The 10,707-nt window shown below is 32.8% G+C and overlaps 1 protein-coding gene across 1 annotated transcript; it reads right to left on the bottom strand.

Moving 5' to 3' along the window:
* Positions 1 to 4,921: 4,921 nt before the first annotated feature.
* Positions 4,922 to 8,396, bottom strand: LOC123675611 (cell division control protein 45 homolog). The gene is made up of 9 exons (XM_045611011.1): positions 7,793 to 8,396; positions 7,366 to 7,725; positions 7,122 to 7,316; positions 6,714 to 7,069; positions 6,164 to 6,368; positions 5,915 to 6,109; positions 5,563 to 5,762; positions 5,430 to 5,506; positions 4,922 to 5,099 (listed from the first exon to the last, which is right to left on the bottom strand). The coding sequence occupies exons 1-9, from the start codon at positions 7,841 to 7,843 to the stop codon at positions 5,035 to 5,037; spliced, it is 1,704 nt and encodes a 567-aa protein (XP_045466967.1). The 5' UTR covers positions 7,844 to 8,396; the 3' UTR covers positions 4,922 to 5,034.
* Positions 8,397 to 10,707: the final 2,311 nt, after the last annotated feature.

Here is a 10,707-nt window from a genome sequence, read left to right as displayed (position 1 = left end):
TAATGTACCCCTCAATTCACTTCAAAGTGATTTCTCTGCTACGCTGATAGGCTAAAGTGGAATACAAAGTTTATTTTATTTCACGAGTAGCCTGACCAAAAATGAAAAATATGACCACATTTTACCCTTCCAACATTTCAGATTAATAATAATAATAATAATAATAATAATAATAAAGTTTATTTGCTCTCAACACAACCTAATATAATATTCTAATAATTATTGCAAATAAACACGATGAACAGAGGCTCACTAGAGGTTCGCCTGTTAGTTCTGAAAAAAATACAAAAATTCTCTTCCTTGAACGTCATGACAACATTATACAAAAAAAAAAAAAAAAAATTTCGTTTGGTATGAACAATAATACAAATGGAATCATATAAAATCTAAAAGTCTATTATCGGGTTGAAACTGTCAAAATCTGGTTCTTAGTTTTGTCCAATTCGGGGTAAAAATGTCTTAATCATGAGTAAATATTTGTCACTATTCTTGAGGGCACTTAATAACTCTTTGTTTAGACATGATGGATATGAATAATAAGGTAAGTAAATCCACACCAACACTCACTGAATTCCCAAATCATTGAATATCTTCGCATCTCCATTCAGTAGCCACAATTTCACCTTCCTATTGAATGATCTACGATTTTTTAGTGTTCTACATTCCATAGGAAGAAAAGCGAACATTTTGGGTGCCAAATACCACCAGCATCTCTGACCAACCGTCTTTTGGGTACGTATCATCTTGAAATTCCTGAGTTTATGTCTAGTGGGGTACTCGTGATCGATCGATTGTAGTCTTATCTTTCCCCTCTGGACGAGACTAGTCAATTTTAAAAAGTAAAGTTGTTGTATGTTCAGAACTCTTGATATTTTGTAAATTTCTACAGAGGGGAACAAATATGGTTTTCCAAACATCGTTTTGAGAATCATCCTCTGAATGACGTGTAGTCTCTCCAAATGAACAGCGTGTGCAGCTCCCCAACCAACATTCCCATATGTTAAATGTGACTGCACCAAACCGTAATAAATAGTTTTGAGTTGTTCACTATTCATCTGCTTTCTCAGGTACCTAAATGTATGTAGCAGTCCACGAAGTTTCTTTGCCAAATGTTCACAGTGATAGTCCCATCTCATATGTTTATCGATATATATACCAAGGTACTTAATATGGCCTTCTGTACTTTCATGGATATATTCCTGGTCATCAATCTTCAAAGGACCCAAATCCGGTTGACTGGATTCGTAAGATGTGAAAGGTAAGTAGGAAGTTTTCTTTGCGTTTAGGGTCAATCCGTTCTGTCTGAACCATCTTGAAACAACACTTAGATCAAATTCTATGTTCTCCTTTAGTTTCTCCCATGTTCTCTCTTCAGCCATTAAAACCACATCATCTGCAAAGGCTATGATTTTTCCAAAGATTGTCATACTCAATAAAGCATTTACATAGATAAGAAAAAGTATCGGTCCCAATACTGTGCCTTGGGGGACCCCACATGTTATCACCTCCTCATGGCTGGTTACATCCTTCATTCGAACTATTTGAATTCTTTCAGTTAGGTAACTCCTGAACAAGTCAAGGGCTATTCCTCTTATACCGTAGTTATATAATTTTTCCAATAGTTTTTCATGGTTTACCGTATCAAATGCCTTTGATAAATCGAGAAAAACACCAACCTGGGGTACACTTCGGTCTAGAGCATCGTATATATACTTCGTCAAATCCTTGATTGCATCTTCTGTCGACATTCCCTCTCTAAACCCATATTGACGGTCTGATATCACATTGTTTTTCTTCAGGAATATTATTATTCTCGTCTTAATAAGCTTTTCAAATATTTTTGCCAAGTTGGAAATAATCGATATAGGTCTATAATTGGACATCTCTAGTTTGTTTCCTCCTTTGTAAACTGGATTTATAATGCCTTTTTTCAAACAATTCGGAAATATTCCATGGATGAAACATTCATTAAAGATGTGGGCTAGAGGTAGTGAGATTTTAGATTTAATTTCTTTCAATGATCTCGACTGGAGCCCGTCAATACCTGGGGTCTTTCCCACTTTCAGATCTTCTATTTTATTTTCGACCTCTTTTTCATCAGTTGGAACAAAGAAGAAACTGTCTCTTACGGATAATTCACCCTCATGTAGTGGTCTTTCTGGTTCTATAATTCTGTCAGAGTACTTTCTTCCCAGATTACTGAAAAATCGATTGAATTCACTAGCAATTTTTGGTTTTTCACTTATAATATGCCCTTTATCGTCTTTGATCTTTTCTATACCTTTTTCAACTATATTTTTTTTATTGTAGATTTTTTTCACTTCTTTCCATAAAACTTTTGTTTCTCCTTTACTGCGATTGATGCATTCATTCAAATATTGTTTTTTCGATATTATTATAAGTTTGTTCAGTTTATTTTTATATTGAGTATATTTATTTTTCAGGTTGCTATCAAGTGGACTTTTTCGAAGTAATGCGTATAATTTATTTTTTTCCTTTATTGATTTCAGCAGAGCCCTTGTGATCCAAGGATTTTTTGACATGTTCTGCCGACTACTCACAATTAATTTTGTATTATTTTTTATATGTTTCTGTAAAATTTTAATAAAGTTCTCCATCTTCTGATTTACTTCATTTTCCCCATATACCTCTTTCCATTCCTCTTGTTCTAAGTCTATACTCAATTCATTATAATTAGTGTATTCCTTTCTATATTTTTTCTGTTCAAGATGGGTTGTTTGCTCGATTTCTACTGTAAGAAAAACTGGGTAGTGATCCGTAATATTGCAGTGTAGTATATAACCATGAATGTTTCCAACAGATGAGTCGTTTCTCTGAGCCACGAAGTAATGATCCAAACATGTATTGCTTTCAAATCTTGTACATTTGTTAATAAATGATCGATATCCAAAGTTACTCATAACATTCCTATATTCATCCACTTTTGAATCATGACGAGCTAAAATATTTATGTTAATATCACCACCCAGAATATGGCAATCACATTTAGCTTCAATTTCCCTAAGATATGTGTACATTTTATCAATGAACACACTTTCTGAAGAATTCGGTGATCTATATAAAGCTGTCAACTTAACGTTTTTACATGAGTAATTTAGGTCTACTTCTAAAGCCTCTGTTTCTCCTATTATAACAGTTCGGTAGTCAAATTCCAACCCTTTTCTGATATAGCACAGTACACCATCGTGGCCGTTGTATCTGCCATAGTTGTAGACGACAGTATATCCTGGTATACTGTACAAGTTTGGATCCTGCAGAATGAACGTCTCGGTTAATATAATCACATCCATCTCCGGGGTTAGCTGCTCTATCAGAATAATGAACTCATCCATGTTTTTTGCAGCGCTTCTGATGTTCATGTGGATGATCTTGAGCTGCGATAATGTCATGAGTTTATTCAAATCTCCAACTTCCACAAGTTCGGTTGTTTCCTGGTCTTCACATTCGTAATCTCTAATATATGAATCCATTTCGGGTAAAAAAAAACTTAATTGAATAAAAATCTCAAACGATACCAAATATCAGCATTAAAAAAATAGAACAAAAAAAATCTCCTTTTTCCCCTTTTTAATTTTCCTCTTTTTTTTTTTTTCTCTCCTTTACTTCAAAATTTTACCAATTTCCAATAATAGAATATAACAAATAAATATTGCTGAGTTACATACCCCCTTTGTTGTCCTTCGCAACTTTTGTCTTCTGGCTGGAAGTACCGGATGAGTGGGATCTGAGGAATGTTTTCCTATTAACACCTAAGTCGGAATCTCCCTCTCCAGCAACTTTCGAGTTTTTGTCCTGACGTTCCCGGCTCAAAATAATATCCGTCTTGCACAATTCTTCCAGCTCTCTATTCAGCTTTTCTGTCCTTGTAACGGAATTTGGAGTATCTGGTGCACTCGAAGGATTCCTATTTGTACCTCTTATAGTGGTGTTTAATTCTCCAGCTGATCCTTCCCCCTGCTGATCTATGTCAATTTCATCACTCTGTACCTTAAGATCTTCATAAGTGAATCTTTCTCCATTTATGAACAGTAATTGGTTTTTTATGTAAGCATTGAAGTTCTTTCTTTTAGCTTCTCGCAAATGCTCTCTCAAGACTTTCTGTTTAGCTCTATCCTCAGGACATAGGTCGTCGTTTATGAATATTTCTTTTCCCCTCAACTTACTCCTATTTTCTATTACCTTTTTTTTGACAATATATGATACGAACTCGATCTTTATTGGTGAATTTGATTTCTTACCAAGTTTATATAAATCGTTAATGTTGTGGATTGTTAAATTAATATTTAGCAAACTATTCAATTGTGAGATTGTGGTCTCGACCAGCTCTCCAGCTTCCACAGGTAAACCTGTAACTATAATGTTATTCTTTATGATATTTCTTTTTAAAGCCAAAATGTCTAACTCAACTTTTGATATTCTCCCCTCAATCTGACCAATGCACTGTCTAGTACTCACTCCCTCACATCGTATATTATCTTTTATTGCATCCAACTCTTTTCTTAGAATAGAGGTTTGTGTGGAAAGTTCTTGTTTCAGCACTTTGACTAATTCACTTGTATTTGACATAATTTACAATTCGGACCGTCGATGTAATCCTTTAGACGTCACATCCAAGAATCGATAAGGAGTTATCTTACACAGATAAGAACCTCGATCGTAAACAATGTATTTCCCTCCGACAACAAACTCGATAATTTGTCCGTTTAATTGTTAATTTCACACAGCCTAATAAACTAGGGTCTTCAGTATTATTATTCTTGAAATATATGTATCAAAATTACTATTGTTTTCAGTTTCCTCGTTATATTTCTCTACGTTTTTAATAGCAACCTAGTCAGCGACGCACATATCACGTCGAAATTGAAGCTATGATTCTACTCTACTAATGAATACAAATTTTAAAAAAACTATGTTTTATTGGACAATATACAAAATATTCAATTATGAAATATTTACAATGAATAAAATGGAAAAATTTTGTACTTGAAATAGACAAAACAAGAAGGAATCACTTTAGGTCAAAATTGCTGTCAAAGCGTCTAAAAACCTTACTCTGTCCCTCACAGGAAGTTCAAAAACTGCAAAAAAAAAAACAATTTCTCAGATTCCAGAGTATTCATGGCAAACGACGAACCAAATAAAAATTTTTATAAAAAAAAGGGGTTTTGATTAGGAAATAGTTATCCCTTCAGAGATATTATTAATAAAATTAGAGATTTATGTATTCATTTTACAGATTTCAATTGTTTTTAGACTTCTTCATCTTCATTAAAATAATATTATAGGGAAGAATCTGAAAACAATGGAATCTTTAACTGAGTAATTTTAGTTAATATTCACTTGTATTTTCTATATCTGAATAAGATATTGATTTATAATTATTATAATCAATTATTTTTTGTACTTACATGATGTATCGAAAAAATCACAAGATGTTTTGCATCGTAACATCTCTGCTGCTTTTTCAAAGGCTTTACCGAAGAAACTTAAATGAAAGATACATTTTAACGCTTTTAACATTTAAAAATCTCAAGTACTTACTTTTTAGGTGAATTTTCGCATAAAGGAGGTATCCCAAGAATTATGCAAGTTCCGTTTTCTAAATTTCGTGGTGCAGAAACAATCAGAGGTAACTGAGTTGCTTTTCTGTTTCTTGAAATAGAAACATAGGCTGTAAGTAAAAACTGGGCCAGTAGGGACAATACATGAAGATTTGAAAACATGTACCAATCAAGAAAACCCTAAAAATTAGAAGAGTAAATTTTGAGGAAATATTAAAATGCTCTGGCATATATGAAGATATGATATAATTAATTTATTTTTCAGAAAAAACTCTAACACTATTACTTATAAAAAAGCACATTTTTGTTATAATGCTCTGATAATAACTTACTTCTTGAATGATATAGTAAAGGAAAGGCCCAGCACTTGAAATCTGCTTCATTTCCAAAGCTCCTTGCACAGTTTTGAACATAACTTTGAACAAAGTTTTAGCTCTTCCTATGCCTGCTTCAGCCATTTCCTTTTTAGGTTTTGGCAAAAATTCTAGAGCTGTATGGAAACATTCTTCTGGACTTTTAGATTTAGGCTGAAAAGATCTTTACTGATTAATCAACTTCTTTTATTTATTCATTTTGCTTACCGCTGTTTCTAAAAGGGCCAACATCATATAGACAACATCAGAAGCAGAATAATTATTTGTAAAGCCATATCGTAATATAAACGTAGGATAGACAATGTCCTCAAGATCGTATTTTTCACTAAGTTTTTCTAATGAACTGTGGAATTCTTGTCTGAGTTGTAGATCCATTGACGTAAATTTTTGTTTACTCTGGGCAAGAGGTAAACTGAAAGCCATAACAAGGAATAAAAACAGATTCTGAATGAAATAATCTCGTAGTTTGTTATCAGCTCTCTAAATATATTAAATAATGCAGGAGTACCATCAAAAACTTATTTAAAATTCCTTGGTAAAGTTGAATTCGGAATGATGGAATGCTTCAAATGAAATTCACAACACTCTTATGAATTATAATTAATTGCAAATCGATTTTGACCTCACTTCGTATATTTATTATCATAAACCATTACGAAAGGTTTATTTGGAGAACCCATGAAGTTTTCTTCTATTCTATTCTTTTAATAAGTCACTATGTAAAATTTGAAGTATATCTCAAAATATTTTTTCTTACCCCATATCTGCTAGCAATTGATGTAATTTTCTATCTCCCTTCAGAGTCCACAACTTCAATCTACATGATGTAAACATAGAGAACTTCAAGCTACTTTCCACACACCAATGTTTGTGCAAAACTAATCTTAAATCTTTTTCAAATGTGATTTTCAGTGATGTTTTAACTTCTGAATCATTTGAGCGATTGTGAAGCCTTGTAGCATGTGATTGAAGACTGCCTATTTCTATATTATATTTAGAGTCCTCCAGCTTGCCAAGAAGCATTTGCTCTGTCAGAGCTATAATGGCAAGCCATAGCATTTCCTTATCATCCTTATTAAGGGACCATGCTAACTCAAACATGAGTATTGCACTCTAAAACCAAGAAAATTATATGTGATGTTGAGATAAGTTGAATTAGACTTACAGCTTTAGCGTAATATGTAAATTGGGCATACTCAAATAACAATTTGCTTCTATTCTCTTCCCAAAGTCTTTTTTCTCTTCTTTTATCGATTTCTTCTTCGTTCAACCTTCTCCTCTTAGCAGCTCTTCCTTCAGATTCATCGTCACTTCCAACCTCACTAGTAGAGTCCCCCACTTCATCATCTTCATTATCAGACTATAAAAATGTTTTCAAATAAAGTTTTTTTTTTGGAGTCGTTACTTACATCTTCTCTGAATATATCATCAAAACTTGGAACTCCTGCATCTTCTTCAGGAGATGACAACAATCTCACTTGTTCATTGCTGTAAATATTACAGAGATCTATTGGTCGATGTGAATCCAATACAAAAAATATAATATCTTCTTCTGGTTCAAGAGCTTCAACTATATCTATTGTACCGCCACAGTTTATTAAGATAAAATATTTCACATCTTCACAGTTTTCTTGGAAAGATGCTTTAAAATCTTCAATACCTCGAACAACAGCTAAACTGTATAGAATATGATTGTGTCTAAGCAAGGATTGCAGTATTTTACAACAACAAATACTATCTATGTCATAATGGACCATAAGAAATATCCTCTGAAAATATAAGATATTAGCAATAGAACTTCAAGATATATAGTATAGTTCTCAGAAATATACTTACTTTTCCAGCAAGAAATCCATAGAAGTCATTCTTTAAATCATCTACATACATTTTAGATATAATTCTTTTACTTAAAAACCATTTTAAATGAGAAAATAATGCTAAGGGTTTCAAAGTTTCAACCAATCATCTGAAGTAAAATTCCGAAGAATTATAACTAAATACGTAATTAAAATATTTTATCATTATGCACTTCACAGATCAGGTTTTCATGAAAATTACAAGTAACCTCTAAAAGTCTAAATAACTATTTACCAAACATTGGCGCCAAAAGAAAAAACCGTTCACAATTCACATCGCAATCGCAAATATTGACATGTGCTAGGAGAAGAGTATGAATGCGCATGCTTTGACAATGGCTTTTGAAAAAATACATATTTAAATTCGAATCATATGCTAGGTATAAGGAATTAGAAAGTGTTTATAAATTCCAATTATCACTAGTCACTACATTTATAATAAACATTAATAGAGGTCAAGGTTTAAATTGCCTATACATATTAGGGCCATCTAACAAAAACAGCTGATTACTATCAAAGATGGCCTCTATGGTGCAAATACATATTGTTTGAGTTCAGTATTTCTTCTTTCTTCTGAGTGTGTGAGTTTCAATACAATAATTTTGTCTCCAACTGAATAGGTTCCAATAACTCTCTATTGGAGAGTTATTGCAACATACAAATAATCGATGACATTATTAAAGGATCCTCTAACGCGATTTTAAAACTGGACTATGAACCAAGGCGCCTCCATTGAAAACGGAAATCAGTAAAGTGACTGATCTCTAAATTTGTATTTCCATCATCTTGATTTGTGATCTGATAGGCATTAAACGAATAATTGATTGGATAAAAGTCCAAATTTGGCAATGGAAGAACAAGTACCTAGCTAGCAGTTTTAGCCAGTGATGTGGATATTGAGGAATTAATATGTTTGTAATGACTTACAGCTCGCCTTCCAGTACCAGAATTCTAATGAACTCCAATATCTGAGATGGCTTCAATGAGACCAATTCCTCACTTCTATAACTTTCGTGTCCAAAGCAGGTTTTGCGTTGGCTAGTGATAGTGATGCATTCCGAGAAAGCAGCCTAGCGATATTGAGCATTTGGTACCAGTCGAATACTCCAGCGCCAGATCCCGTCTTGGTTTTGGAACCATTTGTGTACCATTTGACGGTATTCTTTTTATGAACTGGGATTGTGGACTCCTTTTCCCAATCTGCTTTTCTAGTTAGTATCGTAATGAAGGTTTTTTCGATGCTAATTTTCTTTATCATCCTGCCACTGGGAAGATTCGCTGATGGTATGTAATAGTCAGAGAGGATCAGGCTCTCCTATTATAGGCGAATCAAGATAAGCGCTACGCCACCTGGTGACAATCAGAGTAACTATAAATGTTGCCATGGTTTGCTATGGCTCTTACCTGAGAGGTAGTCAGTCTTTTTCATTCCTCTGAGGTTCTAGTATTTTGCTTTGTTTTTGTGTGATATTCTACAAATATTTATATATTTTTTAAATCATTTCAATAGTTCTGAGTCTTTCAAATCGCTATTGTTCAGTTCCTCAGTGTTCTTCCTGGGAAAAAAAAGGTCAAATATCAAGTTCCATGCTTTCCCTCAAACTGGTAATAAATATCGTGTTTGGATGGAAGGGAAATTGGGGAGTAAAGTGCTGATGGATCGACAAAAAGCTTGGCAACTGAACTAAAAATCGATAAACCAGTGACAAGAAATATGAAAGTATGTTCCCTGCATTTTATCGATGATGATTATTTTTATCGAGGTAAGAACTGATAGCACATGAAATTTTAGATTATATTTATGGGGATAATAATCATAATAATAATCGTTTACAGATTCCAGTTCTACACAGAAAGAATGTTTGAAAAAGACTGCTGTGCCTTCCAGAAATCTTTCTGTTGGATCCACTACCACAAAGGAAGAACCTGAATGTTCTAGTAGTAGATCTGAAAGATTGAATCAAAGAAATATCAACAAAGAAAAACTTATTGCTGAAGAATGCTCTAGTGAAGAAATCGAACCTGCTCTACAATCTACTTCCCAAGATGAAATCGAAGCTGCACAAGGTCTTTCAAGGATTTCGAAGTGCAAGTGTGTTGTTTTAGTTTTAACAAAATTGAAATGTGATCTTTCATATGTGACATCTGTTTTATTTGGCATTTCACAAGAATTGTGCCAAAGATACATTGTCTTCAAATCTAAGGTACCTTTACACTATATTGGAAAAATTCCTCAGAAATATTTGGACATGTATTCTGAAATTCTATATATTTTTTTTCAGGGCACACTGATGATACTTCTCTATCACATTTTAATTATTTTAAAATAGTCGTATAATATGCCGAATATATTTTCAAAATAAATACATTTCATAAGTGAAATATTTTCAATTGAATTCTCATTATTTTTTGATGATTCATTAGTCAAGCAATAATTTAATTTGATAAATAGGTATCGATATGAGTAGTTTTAAGTAACCTAGTTATTTAAATTTATTTTTAGAAACATTTTATGTAAATTGAGTTATCTCTTAATAAATAAAAAAAAGGGATATGCGACTTTCTGTAGTATTCCTAAAAATATTCAATACATTAGCATTTGTAATATTTTGTTGGGACTGTATAATTGAAGGGTAATGTGAAATGATCAATTCTGATGAGTAAAAAAACCTTTCACCTAAAGTTTATTAGTCATGCAAATAACATGTAACATTTTTATTATGTGACCAGCATTTAAAACTTCTTCACCTTCATAAACACTTCTAGAAGTGTTTGTACCTTTAAGATACCCCAAGTATTCTACTCAGTCTTGCCATTTGGACCTAAAAAAGGTACTATTAGAATCCTGTAGTATAATAATGTTGATTGAACCGTTCACATATTATATGCACACGA

Source organism: Harmonia axyridis, chromosome 3 (assembly GCF_914767665.1).
Source record: "Harmonia axyridis chromosome 3, icHarAxyr1.1, whole genome shotgun sequence".
NCBI lineage: Eukaryota > Metazoa > Arthropoda > Insecta > Coleoptera > Coccinellidae > Harmonia > Harmonia axyridis.
This window is presented reverse-complemented; position numbering and strand designations above follow the sequence as displayed.

Excerpts from the sequence above, each read along its gene's own strand:
- LOC123675611 (XM_045611011.1), bottom strand. The coding sequence starts at position 7,843 with ATGTATGTAGATGATTTAAAGAATGACTTCTATGGATTTCTTGCTGGA. Across the intron at positions 6,369-6,713 it reads CAATTGCTAGCAGATATGGG|TTTACCTCTTGCCCAGAGTA; the intron begins GTAAGAAAAAAT and ends TATGGCTTTCAG. Across the intron at positions 5,100-5,429 it reads TGATTTTTTCGATACATCAT|TTTTTGAACTTCCTGTGAGG; the intron begins GTAAGTACAAAA and ends TTTTTTTTGCAG.